This window comes from Schistocerca serialis, chromosome 6 (assembly GCF_023864345.2).
Source record: "Schistocerca serialis cubense isolate TAMUIC-IGC-003099 chromosome 6, iqSchSeri2.2, whole genome shotgun sequence".
NCBI classification, from domain to species: Eukaryota; Metazoa; Arthropoda; class Insecta; order Orthoptera; family Acrididae; genus Schistocerca; species Schistocerca serialis.
This window is the reverse complement of record NC_064643.1, coordinates 443,175,919-443,201,891: the sequence shown is the minus strand read 5'-3', so window position 1 is coordinate 443,201,891 and position 25,973 is coordinate 443,175,919. Positions and strand designations below refer to the sequence as shown.

Sequence of the window (25,973 nt, the reverse complement as noted above, 5' to 3'; positions counted from 1 at the left end):
ATTTGACCTATCTTTTGTCAAATTTTTTTTATTCGTGATAAATGGTTACTGATGACGTATAGTGCCAACCTTCTTTCTCAAGTTGCCCTGTCATGAGGCTGCTTTGCGGGAGGACTGTATTTCAAGTACTACGATTACGTACAGAAACCTGTGTCTTCGAGTAGTCCCTAAAGACAGTGGTTGTTTTTGTAACTTCCGTTTAACGAAGACCACTCGCTCTCAGGCCGTTGACTCGGTTCTGCTTGCTGCTACTACATTTGAATAATCAATTTGGCGAAGGTGATAGTCTTTCCTCAGTTCATAATCCATTTCAGTTTTCTGCTAAATCCTTCAAATCTGAGCAGTTACTCCGAACGCTTTCCTAGATTCTGGCCTGTGTACTGATGCTACTATTTTTATTATTTAATCAGTTCCTTTGGCACCTTAATATAATCAGTTATAAACGATCACTACGTTATTTTTATTTTTCATACTAGCTGACGAACACGGCATTTTCCAGATATTCATTTCGCCAATTTTATATTAGATAAGAAAACAAAAAATGAACTGTGTTTGTAGTGTTCGTTTCCATTTATTCGCGAAAAGATCTTTGAAATTATGACACAGTCGTACAAATGAATGTGCATAATATACGGATGTACGAGTACAGTGTCCTGGACAGTCTCTGTACACTAGACGCAGCTGTTTCGCGTATCTACAACGTGGTTTTGTAGACGTCTCTACGGTGACGGCTCTTCATAGCTGTAGAGACGGCTATTGTTTTCGCCTGCAGCCGTTTGTGCTTCGCAGCTGAACGCTGTTAAAACGCTGCCAGGTGTTAGGTATTCACTCGACTCTAGGAGTGTCTTTAATAGTAAAGGCTGAATGTATTAAAACTTCATGCATGATACGGCATTTTTTTACGTATCTCATTGTTTATGACGCCATATCTCCTGAACTATGACAGGCATGTGGTTCTTACCAATACAAAATTGTAGCTGACAGTAAGGGATATGTGTACCAAGTTTGACTGCAATCGGTCCAGTTATTTAGGAGGAGATGTGGAATATTTTTATAATTTGTTTGGATATCACAACTCTCTTCGAGCATAGACTTATCTCCCGACGTTCATTCCGAAACATTCACTAAACACCGCCGTGCAAATAGTTGTTGTTGTTGTTGTTGTTGTTGTGGTCTTCAGTCCTGAGACTGGTTTGATGCAGCTCTCCATGCTACTCTATCCTGTGCAAGCTTCTTCATCTCCCAGTACCTACTGCAGCCTACAGGCTTCTGAATCTGCTTAGTGTATTCATCTCTTGGTCTCCCTCTACGATTTTTCCCCGCCACGCTGCCCTCCAATACTAAATTGGTGATCCCTCGATGTCTCAGAACATGTCCTACCAACCAATCCCTTCTTCTAGTCAAGTTGTGCCACAAGCTCCTCTTCTCCCCAATTCTATTCAATACCTCCTCGTCCACGTTTCACTTCCATACATGGCTACACTCCATACAAATACTTTCAGAAACGACTTCCTGACATTTAAATCTATAGTCGATGTTAACAAATTTTTCTTCTTCAGAAACACTCTCCTTGCCATTGCCATTCTACATTTTATATCCTCTCTACTTCGACCATCATCAGTTATTTTGCTCCCCGAATAGCAAAACTCCTTTACTACGTTAAGCGTCTCATTTCCTAATCGAACTCCCTCAGCATCACCCGACATCATTCGACTACATTCCATTATCCTCATTTTGCTTTTGTTGATGTTCATCTTATACCCTCCTTTCAAGACTCTGTCATTTCCTTTCAAATGCTCTTCGAAGTCCTTTGCTGTCTCTGAGAGAATTACAATGTCATCGGCAAACCTCAAAGTTTTTATTTCTTCTCCGTGGATTTTAATACCTACTCCGAACTTTTCTTTTGTTTCCTTTATTTCTTGCTCAGTAAACAGACTGAATCATCGGGGATAGGCTACAACCCTGTCTCACTCCCTTCCCAACCACTGCCTCCCTTTCATACCCCTCGACTCTTGTAACTGCCATCTGCTTTCCGTTCAAATTATAAATAGCCTTTCGCTCCCTGTATTTTACCCCTGCCACCTTCAGAATTTGAAAGAGAGTATTCCAATCAACATTGTCAAAAGCTTTCTCTAAGTCTACAAATGCTAGAAACGTAGGTTTTCCTTTCCTTAATCTTTGTTCTAAGATAAGTAGTAGGGTCAGTATTGCCTCACGTGTTCCAACATTTCTACGGAATCCAAACTGATCTTCCCTGAGGGCGGCTTCTATCAGTTTTTCCCTTCGTCTGTAAATAATTCGCGTTAGTATTTTGCAGCTGTGACTTATTAAATTGATAGTTCGGTAATTTTCACATCTGTCAACACCTGCTTTCTTTGGGATTGGAATTATTATATTCTTCTTGAAGTCTGAGGGTATTTCGCCTGTCTCATACATCTTGCTCAACAGATGGTAGAGTTTTGTCAGGACTGGCTCTCCCAAGGCTGTCAGTAGTTCTAATGGAATGTTGTCTACTCCGGGGGCCTTGTTTCGACTCAGGTCTTTCAGTGCAAATAGTAAGAGGATTTAAAATAAGCCACCCAAACCTTAAAATTAAGAACTATACTTAAGAAGAACTGACGAATCTCTGCTATCTGAGACGCCATTTTATACAGAGAAAAGGAAAAAAAAACGTTGTTACATAAGTCTTGTGGATATCTTTGTGTATGGCGCCTTCCTAGTGGAAATTTTCCCTGTACAGAAATTTATTTCTGTTTAATAGCTTGCGGTCTCAGAGTACAATGAGAAATCTGCACACCAACTTTTTATGTTACTTTATTCTCTTTTGGTATATTTTCAAACTCAGTAGCGCCATTTGAAACCTTATATCTATTTTATACACAGCTTGTTTTGAGCGGACACAAGGAGAGTTGGCTGCTGTCCATAAATAACTGGAAGCTGCGTTGACTGCCGTCGACAAGCTGCTAGCTAATGCTCGAAGTTGCGGTGACGTCGGGGAGTCAGTGACGAGATCTGCGACTCCTTTGGTGCCACTGGAGTCCCCTGGTGACCGGAACTTCGCTGCGGCTTCCCATACCCAACATCTGACAGGTCCGTCCTCACTCCAGAGAGGGTGGCAGACAGTGGTGGGTTCGCGTGTCACTGGGCGGAAGGCGAAAGAGGCAGCAGGCCGTGCGGCTGGCCCCCTTGTCTTAGCAACAGGTACGAGGTGCTACCCGGTGTTGATGATAACTCTGAGCCAGCACGGGATGCCTCTCCTGTTAGGCTAGAAGTCGATTTTCCTGCCCAGTCCGGAAAAATACAGAGGGTGGGTATGCTAGTCATTGGGAGTTCCAATGTTAGGCGGGTGATGGAGCCCCTCAGGGAGATAGCAGGCAAGAATATGCTGGAGATAGTATACTACTAAAAAATCTAAGTACCGAATGGATAGCTAAGATAGGAAAGGAAAATACTTTCGGCAAAACAGGCACAAAAGTGGCGCTACTACTTACTCGAGGAATTCTATCTGTGTAGATCTCAGTGTCTTATCCAGTTGTTTATGCACACAATCTTGATGTGTCACATTAGGGGTCACAGTATGGGTGGGGTGTTCATAAATACTTCCTGCAGAGAATGTAGTGTTACCCTCTATACCATAGTTAATGCAGATAAAACAGAAACTACCTGACTGTCAATTAACTGTATTGATTTGAGTTCCCTCCTGTCAAGTGATCGGCCTGCGAGCTGAAAAATTTGACCCTGAGCTCTGATATTTTTGATCACTGAGACTGCTCTGAACATAGCTCAGCTCAGATTTAGCAATGATCACAGGTCGACGAACTTTTAGGCCCCAGTAAGATAGTGAAACGATAGGTAGTTTCGTCGATAGCTCTCCAAACACGTGACCCCCTAGAACGTGTGTAATCTGGCCACAGTTCAAGCGGACCAAGAGGACTCCACGATAACTCCAGGCTACGTAAACTAACCCTGAGCTAGCACTTAGCTACACGGAGAGTGATTAAGTAAACTATAGCTTGAACCACTCCTAGTACTTTTCGTTCAGTGGTAGTAATTGTAGAACTTCACAACCCAAAGATTGGTTAGTGAAGTTATAAATCAGCCTTACAGGGGAAAAAATTAAATACTTAAATACGGCGAAAAAACGAAGAACAAATAAAATAAAATTCATGGCATGAATTTTACTTGTTTTCGTTGTGTAATTTAAATTTGATATATGCTAACTGATAGTCTAAAATCGAGGAATCACTCTCTATATGAATAGTCAGTCACGAAATCTTTGCTTACTCTGCATGACCTGGGTTTGAATCCATATGCAGAACGAGACGGTTCGTCGTGTCATTTGAAGTTCATACATATTCTCAAGTAGCTGCTCATGAATAACTTAAATTTTTTATGTCATTTTGTGTTAAATAATAAGTACGGTATGTTACTTTGAAGAGGAAATCATGAATACAACGAACTTACTACGTGCATTGCCTATCTGACGTAATAATGAGAGTGGTAACATTTCAGGTATGTCATTTATTGTAATAAATGTGAGCTTACAAGCCTTAAGGACAGTCTTATTTGTGACCTTTCACCACAGCACAATCTGGGCAGGAAAACCAATTTCGAATTTGATTTACATAACACAAAGGTAAAATTTCGCATGCTCACTTACATTATTCATTGACAAGGCTCCGTACATAATTGAAAACAGTCACCTCACATGTAAGTGGAATCTCGAGAGGCAGAAAGTGGGCTGTTTAGAAACATTTCGTCTCACCTGAAATAACTTTGTCAAGATACGTCATGCTCATGACGCCGTCGTACGTCAGCTGTCCGCCAGACTCCTTCAGTGTGTCGTCCACCTCCTGCTGCAATTTCCTCTGGATGTCCTGGTTCCAGGCCAGTTCGTGCAGCGCAAATCCCATGGTTGTTGCCGATGTCTCAAAGCCCGCCACGAAAAATACGACGCATTGCGCTGCAAGCTGTCCCAGGCCCAGTTTCACGTCCTCTGCAAATACGAACAGGTAAAGTGGCATAACATGAGAAAAGATACTGACAGAGTGAAAGTATATTAGGCGAAAGCCTAAACCACTTAGCATTGAATATTAAAGACTGTTAGCGTTATTAACTCGTTATCATTAGCTTCTTATTCATCGATGCAGCTTAAATGCTGTAATTTTCTGCACTTTTTTCATCCCAGTACTTCATATAACAGGACTTCTTAACTTCCTGAAAACCTGTACGTACAAGCTTAAAAAGAAGTAGGAACAACGCAGATGATATTTAGCCCGTAATGACTGTCACAATAAATCAACTTCTCTACTTTGCGTTCCATAGCAGCCATGTATTTATTAAACGGAGAATCCATGGTTGCTGCAGGACTGTTGCAGCACCGCCGGAACTAAGGCTTTAACTTACACAGTATCATCACTGGCAAAACAGACGAGTCCCATAGGATCTGCACAAAAACTGAAACTATTTTGCCACTTCAATAGATTATTAATGAATAGAAAATGCGTTTTCTTTTCGTTTATATGTGATTGCTCAAGGTAGTTCGTTTCGGTGTAGTAATACTGAACAAGCGCTGATTTGGACGCTCTTGTGAAACCTAACTCCTTGATCTCTACCTTTCCTCCTTCCACACGTATTTCCTATACACATGCTTGAACCACCGATTTGAACTTAGACTTCAGGCAACGGTACCACCTACATATGGACGGCTACTATGACTAAATCTCACCGATGCATTCGAGAAATCTTATAAAGCCCGATTAAGTAAAAGTTTTCTAAGAGTGGGAATGCCAACGATGTGATAAAGTATGGCACAAAGTTAGTGACAAATATACATATTTCTGTCAGTGGATATCGAGCAATGGGTCATCGAACGTGTAAGACAACGATAAATTCCAGGAACCTAAGTATTGCACTTATTACGTATGATCTTGGTGGGCATCTAGCCACAGAACTAAATGCAGTCTTTATTATTTTTCTTTTATAATATCTTATTATTTATATATTGCCTACATGTTCATACGTTTGTCCTTTTTCATTTAATAAATGATATCCGTTGTTGTTACGTAGTACCGCCGCTTCGACGTAAAAATAGCCCAGCGTTGTTTCGACCTCCGTTATGATTCGTATTGTTGCATATGAGTGAAGCTCCTTAAGTCATGATCTGTCATCAAGACATACATTGTAATATGTTTTTAAAAATGCCGTTCTTTCATTGTGTCCATTGCACAATTTTATATCAGTCTAGTAACTGTATGACCTGTTATCTCCACAATGATGAAAAAAACTGCTTATCATTAGTTCGACCTCAATTTTGGCCCATAGAGTTGCGAGTTGGTGATGTTCCTTATAATTTCGTTCGTTGTGCAGACACGTATTAAAAATAAAAATATTTTGAGACAATGGCTAAGGCCAGCAACCCCGTAAACGTATTAACCCGATAAAGTACTGCACAAAACGGCATCACTTGGTTTTTATAACGTCAGCAGATTCCTATCATGCCAGTTATTATAGGTCTGTTGGTTTTACTATAAGACGAGCTGTATTGATGTCAACTACTTAATTTTCATTACATTTAAATCCTGTACCTTAAATTATTAAAACATGTAGATTTTATGTAAGTTGTATAGCCAGCTGCTAACACCATCTGTCGATCTTCGCTTCAAGCAATCTGTCAAAACCTAGTGGCTGTCAGTCCTCATTTCGCCACAGTACTAAATGGCTCAAATAGCTCTGAGCACTATGGGACTCAACTGCTGAGGTCATTAGTCCCCTAGAACTGAGAACTAGTTAAACCTAACTAACCTAAGGACATCACAAACATCCATGCCCCAGGCAGGATTCGAACCTGCGACCGGAGCGGTCTTGCGGTTCCAGACTGCAGCACCTTTAACCGCACGGGCCACAGTACTGACCACACATATGTATACTATGTATATGCCTAATGTTGGGTTTCTTGAACGTTGTAATGATCGTCAAATGCCATAGTATTCACATGTACCACGTTACAGAAACACATATATGATGATCTATGTTACGAAATGATGTAAATACTGATTGTGGCGGGTACGAAGTTGTAACGGCATAACGCCTTCCATAAAACGATGTCTTTTACATTTAGTAATTTTAATGGATAGAACCTTATGCAAATATTGTTTTATTTTCTATATTAATGTATATTTTCAATTTTATGACCATCGTACAATTACACTGACCCCGAGGAAAAGCTATTTTTAATTATGTCATGTATGGATGTTGTCGTTTTTTAAAAAAGTTATAACGATGTGTGAAGCCGTAAAGGCACCAACAATAATCAAGACTGGTTCATGGTATGTATTCTTAAATTAATTCGTGTTTATATCTTGAACGCTGCGACAATATTATATGCTTTTCTGTAAGCTGTTGAACGTTGCTAATGTAAGAGAAAATCTGTTTTACATCTTAGATCTGAAAATGGCTAGATTGTTAGCCGAAACTAGTAACCAATCCAAATAAAGAACATTTCATGGGTGATCTTGACTTCATGGGTTTTCAATCCGTAACATAAAAAAGTTCCTCTTTTTCAGAAATCCTTTCTTGTATAGACAGTCCGCATTTTCTATCCTCTCTACTTCGACCATAATCAGTTATCTTGCTGCCCAAATAGCAAAACTGTGCTCCTGTTTTTAATGTCATTTCAATCATCTATTTCCCTCAGCACTGCCTGATTTAATTCGACTATATTCCAGTCTCTTATCAAGACGCTGTCCATTCCCTTCAACTTGCATTCAAAGTTCTTTACTGTCTCTGATAAAGTTACAACGTCGTCGGAAAACCTGAAGTTTTTATTTCTTCTCTCTGAGTTTTAATTTCTTTCCAAATTTCGCCTTCGTTTCCTTTACTGCTTGCTCAATGTACAGACTGCCTTGTCAACTATGGCTTAATTTCCATGTACATCGACTCTTCGTTACCATCTCAGTATGTTCGTTGGATTGACGATTTTCTCTTTGCTATGATTGCGTCCCATTTTCGTCACGAGCTAGACAGCATTATTTTTTAAACCTTGAACGCCACACCCATTTTCCTTTTGCTATCCTATCTATAACATTATTTGACCGATAGACTTTGTAGAGAACAATTTCTGTTGTTACGGGACAATTTCCTTGCAACCCGTCTATGAGCTATGAGCATGAGTCGTCCACAAGATCAAGAAAGACTAAAAGTAACTGCTCAGAAATTGCACTCATGTTCAGAAAAAAACGTAATACCTTGAACGACTAGAGATAGGACATTCATATTCACAGGACATGAACATTAGAATGTTCTGCAAAAATGATTAGCATTTCAGTCACCTCGGGTTCAGCATGTGTCCTGTTGCCCAGTAGACACAGGGTCTGCCATGGACCCTAATAATTTGTTCCATGCGTGAAGGCATCGATGCCTAAAAAGGCGCGAATGGTGTCCAATGGTATTGCTATACATGCCGCATTCACCTGGTTTCAAAGTTCATCTGTGGTAGTTGGATCTGGGTCACAGTGTTGAGCCCGTTCTTTCACCATATCCCACACATATTCGATTGGCAACAAGTATTGTGATGTGGCGGGAGAGGGCAAAAGGCTGACATCCTGTGATACCAAGAAGGTACGTGTTCGTGTATCAAGATGTTGTGGTGCATTGTCTTGCTGAAAAAAAGGCGTCTCGGGTGTTCTGCGTAAAGGGTATGGCTATGGGTCGCAGGATGTTGTTCACGTAGGTCACATTGGTCACAATACCCTACACACGCACTAGCTGTGATTTTTGGTTGTACCCAATAGCACGCCGCATCATAAGGCCTTGAGCTGGCGCTGTATGTCCCGTGCAACTGTAGTCACTGTGATGTCGCTAACCCTTTCCTTGGTGAACCAAGATGCGGCTACCATTTTCGAACAAACAGGACCTGGATTCGTTTGAAAACACCATCTTATGCCATTCTTGTCCCCAGTGACGTCGTTCCATACACAACTGCCCTCTAGCATGTTTCTGCTCATTCGTCAAAGGTAGGAGAAAAAGTGGACGACGCGCACGTAACCCATGCCGTAATAAATGGCAGCAGACTGTCGTCTCTGATAGTGTACGTGTGTTACACTGCTCCACTGTTGCGCCAGAGACGAGGAGGACGCATATCTGCCCTGCAATCTGCAATACCATTCGGATGAGGTGTCGATCTTCTCCAGGAGTGGTCTGGGTGGTGCGACCTGACCCATCTCGACGTGTTCTACGGTCTTCCGTGAACCATTCTGCACACACTCTTTGCACTGCCGAAACACTTTGTCCCACACGAGCAGCTATTTCCAGGATGGATGCATCACATTCTCTCATGCCAATAATGCTCCCTCTTTCAAACTCACTGATTTGATGGTAAGGTTCGCGCATACGTCTACGAGGCGTCGAGCACGTCTGCTCAAGTCACTCTGATCCATTACCTTCGATTTATAGCGATGCAACATCGATGTTGATCTTGAACCCGCGGGCTGACATTGTTCAAATACCAACAATTTCTGCAGATCATACTAATGTACATGTCCTGTGATCATAAACGTCTTATCTCTAGTCGTTCAAGGTGTTCTATTTTCTTTTCTGAACATGAGTCTGCATTTTCTGAAAGGTGTATCGCAAAAAATTTACAATAAGTATCTAGCCTACCCTGAACCTCATGATAAACTTAATACTATCGCAGCAATGGTCATCCACCACCGTCAAGAAACGCATGCTTGTTACACTCGTAAAGTACATGTTGCTTCGGGCAATGAATTCACCTCCGATGGCAATTCTACTAATGTACACCACATTCTTAAGACCTACCTCATAAGAACACAAAATCGAGGGGCGTTTAATCAGGCGAAGGCACTAAGCCTGCATAATAATAACAGGAACTGCTGTCAAAGCCAAATGTTGAAAGAACGCTTTGATCGCAAACCACAGGAACACTAACTACGACTAGACTGGTTAACCGCAATGATCTCATCGACAGGGATGCGAGGGGCACAGATTTTGACGTCCGCGTGTTGCGCTACAATGATGGCATTGACATGTGAGCCATGAAACTTCTCCTCGGGTGAATCACATATAAAAGCGATCAACTATCAGCTTATAATTTGGAGAAATGATTCTGAGGCCATTATTGATTCCGGACCTGAAACTAATCTCAACCGCCCTGTCCAGACATATTTCTGAGTGTAACGAGGTGCCAACGTTGCCCGTTAATGCATGCAGAGTCCTCGGTGCCGAAAGTACGCGTAATAAAGCTGTTCAGCTCATGCCCATCTTGAAGCGGAACTGGAGGAACAGGTTGTGTTTTATGAGTTCCTTACTGTCGATAGCCTTATGAACGATTGCGTCATTGGCGTCGACGTCCTTGTGAAGAATCGACCTCTCTGTCGGAAGTATCGTTTTACAAAACATAAATTTGCTAGCTTCACCCGTAGGCCGTGGCCGGTTCTGTCCGCGGGTACACGCGCAGTCCGTCGGAACCAAATGTGGGTCCACATTGTACCACCTTAAGCCCCTGCAGTTCCAGAGACGCAATGACAGCCACTGAACTGAACCACATTGTTGTCCATCAACGGGCCAATCTGCAACGTGCCATGACTGAATACAGTGGTAGTTTTGAGGAAAAGCCTGGAATAATCAACTGTTACAGGTGCAAGCTTAATGTCATGCCTCATGCAACTTTTCATCAGTCGTCCTACTCCATCATCTAGGCATAACGACCTGCCGTCTCCAAAGAGATAAATCAGATGTTACACTGTAGAATTATTGACCCATCAAGTATGCAAACCGTTCTACAAATGAACAGACAAGCAGGACGCGAGTCTCATCTTACATAGTTTTCTTACAAACTTATGTGGGCCATGTTTTAGCATAGCTTTACTATTTACGTGCTTCTTAGGAAGTGACAATCATGTTAGATTAAGAGTGTTTCATGCGTGTAGATAGGAATCACACTCGTTATTTAGGTATAATATGCACTTCATGGGTAATCTGTGCTGTAGAATTAGGATGTAGGGGGGGTAAAGTACTTCCATTACGTAGATTTATTACGTGCATGCAATGCTGATCAGCTGCATTTGTGGTCTCTTTGTCCCGATGGGATGTGATTGTGCTCTGTACTTCTTCGAATTTTTTTGAGAGTTAACTCACTGCAGTGTTTGGCGGTGAAGGAGCCATAGCGTTACCGCTAAGGTAGCCATGATTTTCCAGGTCCAACATGCAAACTTGTTACAAAATAGTCGGCGTAGTGGGTATTTTTATCCACAAAAAATGCTCCGTGTGCCAAGAGGTACCCTATAAGTTATAGTTTAGTTTTGTATTATTCATCATTTCAGGTTAATCCGGGATGCTGTGTCCAGGTTTAGTTAGGTAAATGCGTAACTCGTTATGCTTGCGCTAAGAGCGGGACGTTTTTATCGACAAACGTTATGCCGCGGACCGTGACTTTACTTTACAAGTATTCGTTCCGTCTCGAGTCACGCGATCGTGCATCTGTTAATTGTACTGCCAGTTTAAAGCGAATGAAGCTTACCTTATTTGGAGGACTTGGATCGTCGTGCGAAGTTCGTGTATTGAAGACTTTCTGGCAAAACACTTGGCCGTGAACTAGCAAACGCTCTTAATGGTAACGTTTTGAACCAATTGTATTTGGTAGATTGGGTGGGTTTAATCTTATTCTCTGTGTTATAATCTATTTTTTTAATTATTATTAGTTGGTTGGTTTTGGGGAATATGCACAACCCTGACATTTGTCTTATGGCTGAGGGAAACCTCATAAAACCTCAGCCAAGGTTGGGTGTCTTTCCTGTTTGCGCATTGGTCGCACTGTGTTTACCCAGCAGCTGTTTAAATTAGCGGAAAATGACTACGTGAGTCAAGCGGTTAACACACGTCCATATGACGTCAAAGAAAGTGAAATGGAAGACTTTTCAACTGTATGTGTTCCTCGCAGCAGTCACACCTCTACATAACATTCATGTTTAAGAAGCAATCTACCAATAATTTTGTTAATAAAATAGACACACCTTGTCGAAACGTATCCATCCCACAGACTCATATTCACGTTTGCAATATAAACTGCACCTTTAAGCTACTCATGTTTCCTGCAGCTATTTTACTTGCATTGCCACCGCCTGTGCCTTTGTTTTTCATGCAGCTACATTAGACAAATGTGGGTCCGGTGGAGGATTTTGAAATTAGTGTAACTGTAATTACTGAAGTGCTGATGTTTGGTGTGAACCTCAAAGTTCTTCTTAAATTGTGATGGGTTATTTACGATGAATTTCATTAGAGAATATATGTATTGTGATAGTGGAGTTAAAATACCTATCGTCTTTAAGAGGTGCCTACGGTGATGTCCATGGATGGACCCCACATATTATTCTTACTGCTCGCTTTTGTGCAGTCAGTACTTTCTTTCTAAGTAATGAATTACCCCAGAAAATTATTCCATAAGATACTATTGAGTGGAAATATGATAAATACGTCATACGGTTAATTCGTCTGTTTTTGAGATTAGCAATTATACGAAGGGTAAGTGTAGCTGAACTTAATTCTTTGAGAAGCTTAGTAATATGTTTCTTCCAGTTCAAGTTTTCCTCAATATGTACGCCCAAAAATTTTGAGCATTCTGCCCTATTTACTCACTCCTGTTGATGTGCTACATCAGTTATTCGTACGATTCTATTTGTTGTTCAGAACTGAATATAGTGTGGTTTCTCAAAATTTAAGGGGAGTCTATTCTCAGAAAATCTTCAATAATTTTTTGAAAAAATTCCCTAACAATATCTTATGTTTCTGTCTCTCTAATCAGATTTATTATAACACTAGTATAGTCTGCAAAAAATACCAATTTTGTTTTTTTCGATATTAAGTAGATTGTCATTCATTGATAGGACCCAAAATTGAACTATGTGGGACTCCCTTTGTAATTTCTACCTAACCAGTAAAATTTTCCACCCCTCTAACATCAGAACTATTTGATGTCTGTTTGTTAAGCATGATTTCAACCAGTTAAGTGTTAAGTCATAAGTTCCACAAAACTTAAGTTTTTCTAATAGTGTCACATGATCTACACACCTTGGAAAAAATCATAAAATTACCAAATGGAGATATTTAATTATTTAAGGATTGTAATATTTGGTGAGTGAATGTATAAATAGCGTTATCAGTCAAGCAACCCTTATGGAATCCGAACAGTGATACGTTAAGTAAATTGTTTCTATTAAATGTGAAACTGCTCTTGAGTATTTTACTTTTTCGAATATTTTGGACAAATGTGTCGGTAAGAAAACTGGACAATAATCATTGAAGTCTTTTTTCTCACCTTTCTTATGAAGTGGATGAGTTACGCATCTGAATTGCATATTTCAACCCATCCAGAATAAATTCCCTATGCCAGGACTAAGGACGTTACTTACTAAGTTGGAACAACTTTTCAGAATCCTATTTAAAATTCGATCAACACCACATGAGCTTCTGTTTCTTTTTAAAAATTTTATAATTCTATTAACTTCAGAGAAGGTTGTTCATGCTACCTCTAGCTGCTTAGAGTTGTGTAGAATGACATTTTTCATATATTCTCTACCCTCTTCAACTGAACCACTTAATCTTCTTTCTGCCGCTACATCTAGAAACAGATTTTTACAAGCACTCGCAGCGTGTGAATTATCAGTCACAGCAAAGTCGTATAGTTTAACTGTTACAGTGTTTTGTACACTAACTGGCTGTTCTGTCTCCTGTTTGACAGAATCCTATATAGTGTTAATATTATTATCTGCATTATTAATTTCTGTCAGGACATATATACTTCTTGACATTTTAATGATTTTTCTTAAAATAATACAGTATTTTTTGTAGTATGCGGTACAAGTAGTGTCAGATCTTGACTGATTTTGGCCTTTATACAGAGTGTTCGGAAATTCCCGTTATAAACTTCTAGGACTTGTAGCGGGGAGTGAGTACATAATATTTTGAATTTCCGGAAACGAACCGTTTTCGTTCTACGGCGGTTTCAATTAAGATGCATATCGCGTCTACGTCTGGTGAGGGAAAAAGTGAAGTCTCAGAGTTGTTAGCCCTAGTATGCAACAGGCAGCATGACGTGTGCTACGTCAGACGGTCATCTGATATTAGTTTACGTCTACCTCGCTGCTTTAGTACTATTCTGTACACACAGTATGCTGGGTTCTTTTTTGTTTTGGAGTAATGCAAATTCATAATGTTTCCCTTTTAATACAAACAAATGCCCTTAAATGCTGAATGGATGTTTCGTTATGTTTCCTTTCGAACTATTACATAATAATTGTACTGCGTCGCAGCTAATTCAGTCCCTTAACGAAAACTGAATCAGTTAAACATCTGATTTGAAACCGTCTTAGAACGGTAACGGTACGTTTCTGGACGTGAGTTTCTGTTCAAAATATTATTTACTCACTCCCCTTTACAAGTCCTGGAAGTTTGTAATGGGAATTTCCGAATACCCTGTATAGACTTGCCTCTTCCTCTTACATGAGAGTTTAATTCCCTTAGTTATCAACAACTTACTTGTTTTTTTTTTCTACTAACTTTCTACGAAAAGCAGCTTTCAAATACTGACACAAATATACTGTGGAATAAATCGAATTTGACATTAGCATCTCTTTCCGTACATACCACATCTCAGACCACCTCTTTTAACTTACTCTCAAAAAACTGTGCCCTGTTCTCATTAACAAGCCTCACTTGTTTGTGTGAAACTGCCTCAGGGGGGTAAAGTGCCATATTCCTTATTTCCATTAATTGTGCATCATGATCAGACACTCCATTGACAGTTGGGTATCCATTAATTATAAGCGTCGTAAGTATCTGCATGGAAAAAATGGAATTCGGTACCTGCATAATACTGCGAAAAAGGATTCCGAAATCAAACTTATTTAGTATTGCGGACGAATGCATGGCTGGGACTCTTAACCTGTTGTTGTTGTGGTCCTCAGTCCAGAGACTGGTTTGATGCAGCTCTCCATGCTACTCTATCCTGTGTAAGCTTGTTCATCTCCAAGCACCTACTGCAACCTACATCCTTCTGAATCTGCTTAGTGTACTCATCTCCTGGTCTCCCTCTACGATTTTTACCCTCCACGCTGCCCTCCAATACTAAATTGTGATCCCTTGATGCCTCAGAACATGTCCTACCAACCGATCCCTTCTTCTAGTCAAGTTGTGCCACAAATTTCTCTTCTCCCCAAATCTCTTCAATATCTCCTCATTAGTTATGTGGTCTACCCATCTAATCTTCAGCATTCTTCTGTAGCACCACATTTCGAAAGCTTCTATTCTCTTCTTGTCCAAACTATTTATCGTCCATGTTTCACTTCCATACATGGCTACACTCCACACAAATACTTTCAGAAACGACTTTCTGACACTTAGATCTATACTCGATGTTAACAAATTTCTCTTCTTCAGAAACGCTTTCCTTGCCATTGCCAGTCAACATTTTATATCCTCTCTACTTTGATCAACATCAGTCATTTTGCTACCCAAATAACAAAACTCATCTACTACTTTAAGTGTCTCATTCCCTAATCTAATTCCATCAGCATCACCCGACGTAATTCAGCTACAATCCACTATCCTCGTTTTGCTTTTGTTGATGTCCATCTTACATCCTCCTTTCAAGACACTGTCCATTCCGTTCAGCTTCTCTTCCAAGTCCTTTGCTGTCTCTGACAGAATTACAGTGTCATCGGCGAACCTCAATGTTTTTATTTCTTCTCCATGGATTTTAGTTCCTACTCTGAATTTTTCTTTTGTTTCCTTTACTGTTTGTTCAATATACAGATTGAACAACATCGGGGATAGGCTACAATTCGGTTCTCCCCGTCGGAGGTTAGAGTCCTCCCTCGGGAATGGGTGTGTGTGTTGTCTTTAGCGCAAGTTATTTTAAGTTAGATTAAGTTGTGTGTAAGCTTAGGGACCGATGACCTCAGCAGTTTGGTCCCATAAGACCTTACCACAAATTTCAATTTCAATAGGCTACGATTCCAATAACTCAGGTGCTCAAAATAAAACACGAGGTAAACGAAATTCTTCTTTCATTGTTTCTCTGGGTGAATTATTCAACCGAGAGTTTTATGTTGCCAGATTAATCTACTTGAGAGGGTCCCCATGACAAACGAGTGATCGTAAGTCAATGGAAATTTGTGGAACATTTGTAGGGATATGCGGAAGAGAAATAACGAATAAACCATTGAGAGAAACACATTTCAATTTCCATTTAAGGTGGTAACATTTGTTAATTGCGCACTATGTTTATGTTCCAGGTTACTAACTTTGCCAAATGCAATGACTATTTGCTTTCACGACAGCTTGTAACTGCACTAGAGATTCAGTTTCACAATTTTTACAACATTTTTCGAACGGTGGACTCTTGCACTGCTTGAAGATCGCATGTTAGATACATCATTGTCAGCCATGGCAACAGTAACTTCAACAATTGGAGGCACAATTGGCCATCGGACTCTCCCAGGAACAATACCCAAACTGACAATTAATACGGACTACGAATCATGTTCTTCAACCCCGTTGCGGAAACAGGACCTCTCTGTATTCCCTTAATGCGTCGATACTCTGAAAGAGGAGCAGCACTATTACTGTTGTTTTGATAAAACAACTTCAGTAGCAAAGAATTGCTCACCTTATCCAGATCAGTGTTGTCTGTCTGCAACTATAAGTCAAGCTGATGCTTGTGTTTCGACCCTATGTCGCCGTACCAATAACAGCACCTAAAGGCAACTCGTGACAAACATAATTAACAACGCAAATCCTGCAGCGCACGTCTGAACATTATTCCTATAAAGGTGAGTAAATAGTTTTCCTTCTAGACTGGCTCAAGAAGCGAAAGTTTAATTATAACCACCTTGTACTACTCAACAACTGAAGCAAGGAATTATTGTTCTCGTATTTCATATTTCTCTCCATACAACGGGGCTGTACAATAAATAATAAGTAACTACCCAGGAGAGGCGTTTTGTTTGTTTCTTTCTTTTTTTTTTACTTAAATGTACGCCAGTGTAAGTTGAATAACTTTCTGAACTCCACTGATCGGACGCTTCAGACATCCAAATCTGACATTCTTACATTAATGGGATAGTTAGTATATAATATGGCTTCAGTCCAGCACTGACAAAGACTTGAACTTAAAAAATTCTTCCTTCACTATTATCCAGAATGGTACGCACTTTCTGGGGATTTCGACTTCAATGGGTTTCAGCAGAACTAAAAAAGTTGAATGATAAACATCACATTTTCAAACCAAAGTTTCCTTCCCACATTTTCCCTTTAGGAAATTTTAGCAGTAGCTTAGAGCCTTTCTTTGGAGTGTGTATATAACATCACAAATCCTTTGCTCTCGTAGACATTAGGGTTAGTGGTAAAGTATTATCACCTCAAAAAACGAAGCTGTGACCATGAAATGTGGTGATGGTGATTCTCCTCTTCTGCATATTGACCCTTCAATATGACAATTTTTTCCAATGATGGATGACTTTGTTGGAGACCTCGGCAGTAGCAGTATGCATTTTGAATGGTCAGGAATGCCCACTCTGCAAATACTTGCCGAACAATGGTTTCTTCATCCAAGAAAATAGCAATTTACTGTGGGCCATGTTTACTGAACACAGGAGGTGAGATAAAATCTGACAGTGCATAGAATCAGCAGATGTGATTGCCCTGCGCAGAATGAGCTGTCGCATTGTCGTGGACAGCTTCCTGCGCCTGTGACGATTCGTCTCGATAGACTCCCACGACCTCGTCAAGAGATTCGGTAGTATACTCCTGTGACAGTTTGCCCGTTATGTGTACAATATTATCACCACACCATGCTTGTGCCAAAAAACACGCAGTATTACGTCGTCCGATGATGTTTGGGTCTTCGCCTATACAGCGGTGGTGAATCTGTATGTTTCCTGTCCTCCCTTTGTTTCTGGATCATAGCGGTATACTCAGCACTGATCCATGGTGATAAGGCGGTTAAAGAAATCATCATGATTAGACACTGACAGAGCTGCAACATTTCTGCTGCTGCTACGGTTCGGCGTTCTTTTTGATTCTGTAAGCAGTCGTGGAACCTTGCGTACAGCGACCTTAGTCATTTTCAAAATGTCGTGCATGATAATGTCAACATCACGGTTTAGCAACTAAGATTTGCCATAAAGGCACCCATGAGGGAGGCGACCATGATGAATAAGTTACGTTGTTTGAAGTGTGCTGAACTGGTCGTACATGAAGGAACTGTACACCAGAGAAAACTAGAAACCAGCACTTCCTCATTTATTAACCCATTTATTTTGCCTTTCGGTGTTATCCATCATCAGAATTTGTACATAAAAAACAGATACGTGTTTAATACAATGTACGGAGAAACTTAAGACTAGCATATAGCAAACAGTATGTGCGTCAATTAATTACAGATAAGGCACATGTAGCAAAGTGTATCCACACAACACATGAAGACTGCAAATACCCATAATTTTTCAAAATAATACCTACTCTGGCTCAGATAAAAACCAGAGGAGTACATAATTACATGACTGACTTGCAACGGACATGAACAGAGTGACAGAAGGCTGATTGCGAGTACGGAACACAACCTGCGACGAGCTTAGAGACAGAAGTGGACCTGATCATCATTTTGCAAGGCAATGCTCAAGCACGTACAGTGCAAACTGTTACTGATTTGCTTGACTGATGGGGGTGCTAAGTGCTATACCAACTACTGCACTTCCCTGACTTAAGTCCTCGTGAGTTCAACTCGATTTCTAAACTGAAGGAAACCCTTCACGCCATTCGCTTCAGAACTGTTACAAATTCGTCGGGCAATAGACCGCATCGCTCGAACTGTCAAGACAACTGGCACTGCTAAGAGTATCCTACGACTTCCACATCGCTGGCAACGGGTTATACGCTATGCTGGTGACTACTTTGAAGCTCAGTAAAGCTTTGGAACACGTACCTATTGTGTACGAACTGTAGGTAAATAGTTGCCACTATTAAAGTTCCTACCGTTGTAGTTACAAATAGTTCAATGTGTTACTCGTGTTGTTCTCGGGCGCGGCCGGTTGTCAGCATGAATGTATTGTGGCACCACATAGTGACCATGCAACTGTACCTCCAACTGTACCTCCCTGTACTCACAATCAGCATTCTGTCAGTCTGTTCATGTGCGTTGCAAGTCAGTCACGTAACAATGTACTCTTCTGGTTTTTATCTGAACCACGGTTCGTATTCTTTTGTAACTTATGGATGTTTCTAGTCTTCATGTGTTGTGTAGAAACATTTTGCTACATGTGTCTTGAAGCACATTCTGTTTGCTATATGCTAGTCTTTAGTGCCTCCATACATTTGTAATACATATGTATCAATTTATACATACATATTTTGATGATGGCTAACGTCGAAACGCGAAAAAATGAATTAATAAATGAAGGAATACTGGTTTCTAGTTTTCTCTGCATCACATTTCTTTCAATTTAACAAATTGCAAACCACGGAAATAATTTTTTTAAGTTAGGTTTTCTATGCTTTTCCTAAGTCTCTTGCGGTAAATGGCGAAATGGTTCCCTTCCCTGTGCTCCCCAATCCGAGATACATTTGCATAAACAACTTCTACACTGATTTTTAGTGTGTGTTCAGGATGGATCACGCTAGACTGTGTCACTTGAGTGATTCTGATTAGGAATTACTTGCAATTCGTTTCCACTTTGAGTACAGCAGATCAGTGCTACAACTATGAAAACTATAGACGGTGAACATTAATATAACCGACAAACTCCAGGGACGGATTCCTGACTGCAAACAGAGGAAAAAATCAATATAACTACAAGTCTCAAATACACGCTGTTCTTGTTTGCACGATTCTAATTATTTTGTGTATGTAACTGTATCATGAAATGGTTTGTACAATCATATAACGTAAAATCACCTCCTATTGTAGACAAATGAAAGCATAATATTTCAAGATTATGTGCTGCAATGTAGCCATATAACACATAGGGGAATTCAGAGAGACATACTTGCATCAGATTGCTTCTGGCTGCATTTTTCGTTGGCAGATTCGTTGCCTCGCAGTTGCATGAGTAAATGTGTGAAATCCGCCCTCGACGTCCCGTGAGTATCTCGATCGTGCATCGTGTTCTTCACTAAACTCGTGAAGTAATTGTCCACATCAGCAGGCACCGAACGGATCTGCAATTAAAAATTAGATGTATACGGTTTTTTCACACAATTTCAACATTCATAGCAACTACAAAAACCACTACAAAATGCAGGTACAGAAACTGTTATCTAGATCACCACTGACAGACAGTGGCAAATATCTGAGCAGCATAATTTCGTACTACGCCAGGACTGATAAACAACGAACAGAATCTAGGCGATATATTAGATCTGTAGAATTATGGTACACTGGGAACGAATCATGAAAGTACCTTCAATGCAAACCAGCTATAATCCATACTTCACAGACTTAAGTCATCAAATCAAAGTCACAAGGACTTAGATCTGGGGAGTATGGTGGCTGGTACAGTACTTCCCAGTCCCATTGACCGAACAGAGCAGCCACAGCTTGCGCTCTATACGCCCGCGCAATGTCGTGCAAAATGATGAGTGTGTTGCGCAGAAACTGTTGCCGCTTCTTTTGCAAAGCTGGTCCTAGGTGATGCTCCAGAACTGTTCCAGAGATTCGACAGGAAGTAGACGGCTCCATTCGCACCATCAACAGAACAGGCTCTGCTAACGGTATACTACGCCTTCCAGATCGCCGGCAACGGGTTCTACACAACGCTGCTCTTACAGATTTCATCCTCACCACAGCCGGAGTAACCTTCAGCGTCACGAAACCAGGAAAGCGGCCGTGGGCAGAATATGTGGGGAAAAATACAAGAGATTAAGCTACATTTTAAAAAAAGGGGAACTAATATCATAGAGGAAAATCCTTAGACTTACGTGGTTACCAGGATAGAGCAAAGAGAGCATAAATTGCTTCATTTCATTGTGTTTAGAGTCATTAATGACTTATTTAAAGAAACACAGTTGTAAGAAGTCTCACACTGACAGATCATTCAGGGATACCAGCAGATGTAAGAAATAGTATAACAGTAAAATGTGTTGCAATGTGCGCAAAAGATGTGAGAATTTTTAATGCTGTCCCTGGTGACTGTTTCAAAAAAACTAGGCCAAGAAGGTCTAGGAGCACGTTATAGACAAGTCAGCGTTTCAGATGTCATGCTGCATCCCTTTGCTATAAGCAGACATGTCAAATAACAGGTTGTGCAATTTGAATCAGAGCAACTCCTTCCGTTATTACGGGAGTTAGTATAAAACATAGCAGTAAGAGATGACATATGGGCTGTTCACATAATCAAATGCAGTATTTGACGCTTACAGCTTATTACATAAACACAGATTGGTCTCTAGTGAATAATGTTTTGTTTACAACTAAATTCCTGGACGTCAAAAAGATCGAGGCAAATATTAAAAATGAAACACAAGTGAGTATGATTGACTGGAAGATTCTGTTCACCACGTTGCATAATATTGTGCCAATATAATAAAAGCTTTGAAAAACAGCGAAAGCTTATTTGTGCTGCACATTGTATCAACACAGAGGATAGCCACACTTTCAATGAAGGTAGATTGTTGTTAAATAATGCCGAACATCGCCACAACAATAAATACTCCCAAATTCATTCTACAGCACATGAAGAAAAGTGATCTCTCTTATCTTTGAGATCTTCTTTGAAAAAACAGGTCAGCACACATTGGAATAGCTTGTACACTGTGCTTGAATCGTTACACACTCAGTACAACGAAGTTGTTGCTTTAGTGACGAAAAAGAATTCCGCTCACAGATTGCAGGGACAAAATAATGAACCTCCAGGAAGAACTGCGGGTTTCCTGGAACCATTTATAGAAGCCACAGGTAAATAAGAAGGCGGAAAAGAACGTAACAGTCGTTAATACTTCTTTGGTTTGGCACCGTCAATGAAAAGGATTGTGAAGTTATTTAAATTACCGCAGTTACTGGTTTTGTTACAGTAAGGTACTAGGCAAGGATGGATTTGTAATTAACTAGCCTAACTGATGTATTCAGGCACTTGCATTTTTTAACAGGAATCACAAGAGATTAAAAACCAAACCCAGATTTTTACGCCTGAGACATTTGTAATTACTTCCAAATATAAAACTGCTATGTTCCTTTTTGCCGTCTTTCCGTGATGTCAATATGCTTGACATAAATGTAAAGCAGGAAATTCTTAGCAGTGTGCGATAAGTGCGCTACTTTTGCAGGTACTATATGCAGTCATTAATGTAATCATTTACTTATAATTAGGGCATAGTGTCTTATAGCCAAACGAAAGTATTATAGTTAGTGTATTATTTTATCGAAGCAAAACACATTTTTTTTCGGGTACACCATCATACAGTTCTGTCACTTCTCTCTTTGTTGTTCCTTAACATAGAACCTTCAAGGACAGTGTCATCGCCGCACACACACACACACACACACACACACACACATACACAGAGAGAGAGAGAGGGGGGGGGGGGAGAGAGGGAGAGAGAGAGAGAGGGAGAGAGAGAGAGAGAGAGAGAGAGAGAGAGAGAGAGAGAGAGAGAGAGAGAGAGAGAGATCGTTTCATAGATTGGAAGAATAACACAATTTCCGCTGCAAATGAAGTAATATCCACATTTTAATGGACACTGGAAATGATGATTACGTGTTAAAATGGTTCTGCGGACATGAACGGGATCTACCAGTAATGGCTGCAGTTACGTGACATACTACACTACTGGCCATTAAAATTGCTACACCACGAAGATGACGTGCTACAGATGCGAAATTCAACCGACAGGAAGAAGATGCTGTGATATGCAAATGATTAGCTTTTCAGAGCATTTACACAAAATTGGCGCCGGTGGCAACACCTACAACGTGCTGGCATGAGGAAAGTTTCCAGCCGATTTCTCCTACACAAACAGCAGTTGACCGGCGTTGCGTGGTGGAACGTTGTTGTGATGGCTCGTGTAAGGAGAAGAAATGCGTGCCATCACGTTTCCGACATTGATAAAGGTCGGATTGTAGCCTATAGCGATTGCGGTTTATCGTATCGCGACATTGCTGCTCGCGTTGGTCGAGATCCAACGACTGTTAGCAGAATATGGAATCGGTGGGTTCTGGAGGGTAATACGGAACGCCGTGCTGGATGCCAACGACCTCGTATCACTAGCAGTTGAGATGACAGGCATCTTATCTGCATGGCTGTAATGGATCGTGCAGCCACGTCTCGATCCCTGAGGCAACAGATGGGGACGTTTACAAGACAACAACCATCTGCACGAACAGTTCGACGACGTTTGCAGCAGCATGGACTATCGGCTCGAAGACCATGGCTGCAGTTACCCTTGACGCTGCATCACAGACAGGAGCGCCTGCGATGGTGTACTCAATGACGAACCTGGGTGCACGAATGGCAAAACGTCATTTTCGGATGAATCCAGGTTCTGTTTACAGCATCATGATGGTCGCATCCGTATTTGGCGTCATCGCGGTGAACGCACATTGGAAGCGTGTATCCGTCATCGCCATACTGGCGTATCACCCTACGTGATGGTATGGGGTGCCACTGGTTACACGTCTCGGTCACCTCTTGTTCGCATTGACGGCACTTTGAACAGTGGACGCTACGTTTCAGATGTGTTACGACCCGTGGCTCTACCCTTCATTCGAACCCTGCGAAACCCTACATTTCAGCAGGATAATGCACGACCGCATGTTGCAGGTCCTGTACAGGCCTTTCTGAATACAGAAAATGTTCAACTGCTGCCCTGGTCAGCACATTCTCCAGATCTCTCACCAACTGAAAACGTCTGCTCAATGGTGGCCGAGCAACTGGCTCGTCACAATACGCCAGTCATCATTCTTGATGAACTGTGGTATCGTGTTGAAGCTGCATGGGCAGATGTATCTGCACACGCCATCCAAGCTCTGTTTGACTCAATGCCCAGGCATATCAAGGCCATTATTACGGCCAGAGGTGGTTGTTCTTGGTACTGATTTCTCAGGATCTATGCACCCAGATTGCATGAAAATGTAATCACTGTCAGTTCTAGTATAATATATTTGTCCAATGAATACCCGTTTATCATCTGCATTTCTTCTTAGTGTAGCAATTTTAATGGCCAGTAGTGTATTGTATCCCTGCAGCAAGTGCATCTAGTGAACAGATCTATAGATTTTAGAAAATTATTGAATCGGCGCAACCACTGCGTCACTAATCTACTGCTCATCAACAGTAACTATAAACTTTCTTGAAGTGAAAAGTGTGAAAAGTCACAGCTGTGAATCTATAATGTTCTTCGTGTGCTTTCTTAATAAAAATAGTTGTCTCCTTGGCATCAGGGATAATGTTTAATTAAAGTGTATATAGTTTCCTGTTACTGACAAGCAGAATACATTTTCTCTTTGGAATGAGTCTTTTCTGTGCTAGTGCTGAATATCAAATTATTTTTCACGAACTGTATGAAATTAACTGTGTCACGTAAGCATTCTTGGAAACACTACTTTTGCACCAGAAAAGAGAGACGAAGAAAGAAACGAAGAAAGAAAAGAAGAAAGAAAGAATGAAGAGAGACAGAGGGAGAGGAAGAGAGGTAGGGAGGCAGGGAGAAAGAGAGCAGTTGTGTTCGTGCAGTGCGCCGAGGCGAGGCACCGTGTCAGCGAAGACCATTCGTACTCAGTTATTCACATATCTTGAGTTCGGACACCAAACATGGTGCTAGGAGGTGACAGCCGAGTCTTGTGGGCCGGACACGAGCGGCTCGGTCTCCCTTCAGCAGGCGAGCTGTAACCGTTCGTAAACGCATTGATCAGCCAAAACAACAATACGACCACTGCCCACGGCGACACTGGGTGCCGCCTGGTTGTTACTGCGGGCACGTGACGCGGTAAGAAAAGCACGTAAGCCTATCAGACACGGACGGGGGATCACCCTATCTAAGATATGACCTGCAAATGGGAAAATTCATTGAGATAAGCGACTTTGGCAAAAGGCAAGTTATTATTACGCAGAGCCTGTGAACGAGCATCTATAAAACAACGAAGCTGGTCGAATATCACGTGCTACTGTCGTGGGCATCTACGGAAAGAGGTAGAAGAACGATGAAACTACCATTAGGAGCTAAATGGTTGGATGTCCAAGACTTTTCGCAGAACGTGGGATTCGAAGGCTTGTCTGCTCTTTAAAGTAAAATAGATGGTCATATGTGGCATCTCTGCCGAAAGAGCACAATGCTGAAACATGCGTAAGTGTTTCGGAGCACACCGTTCATCGTTCATTGTTGAACATGGAGCTTCGCAGCAGACCACCTCTAAGTGTTCACATATCTACCCAACGACATTGCCAATTGCGATTGCAGTAGACACGGGACCACCGGGATTTGACCGTCGAATAACGGAAATGTGTCGGCTCTTCGGATGAATCATATTTTTGCTACGTTAGGTCGATGGTCGTCTCCACAAACGCCGTCATCGAGGTGAACGGCGGTTCGAAACGTGCAGTGCGAGGCCGACACAGGCTGGTGGGAGCAGTATTTTGCTATGGGAGACGTTCTCTTGCGTTTGGATGGGACCTGTGGTAATAACCGAAGACACGCTGACAGCTGCGAACTATCTTCATCCCTTCTGCGTGATGTCTCCCCCGACGGCGATGTCATCTCTCAGCAGAATAATTTTCTGTGTCTCGGAGACAGGACTGTCTATAGTGACTCAAGGAGAATTATAGTGAACTCACACTGATGACTCGGCGACCGAATTCGTCTGATGTAAATCCCATAGAATCCATGTTGGTCGCTATCGGGCGCCACCACGTGCAAGCAAATCAGCGGCCCTTTATTTACGTGAATTACATGGCCTCTGCGTAGACATC

At 41.2% G+C, this 25,973-nt stretch overlaps 1 protein-coding gene across 2 annotated transcripts in view; it reads right to left on the bottom strand.

The window, feature by feature from the left end:
* LOC126483811 (probable cytochrome P450 6a14) overlaps positions 1 to 25,973 on the bottom strand; it is an 88,851-nt gene that overhangs the window by 22,876 nt on the left and 40,002 nt on the right. For both annotated transcript variants that reach the window (XM_050106996.1, XM_050106997.1), the window contains exons 4-5: positions 20,061 to 20,232; positions 4,766 to 4,996 (exon numbers count right to left, since the gene is read on the bottom strand). In XM_050106996.1, coding sequence (XP_049962953.1) covers positions 4,766 to 4,996; positions 20,061 to 20,232 — 403 coding nt within the window. The remainder of the gene's footprint in view (positions 1 to 4,765; positions 4,997 to 20,060; positions 20,233 to 25,973) is intronic.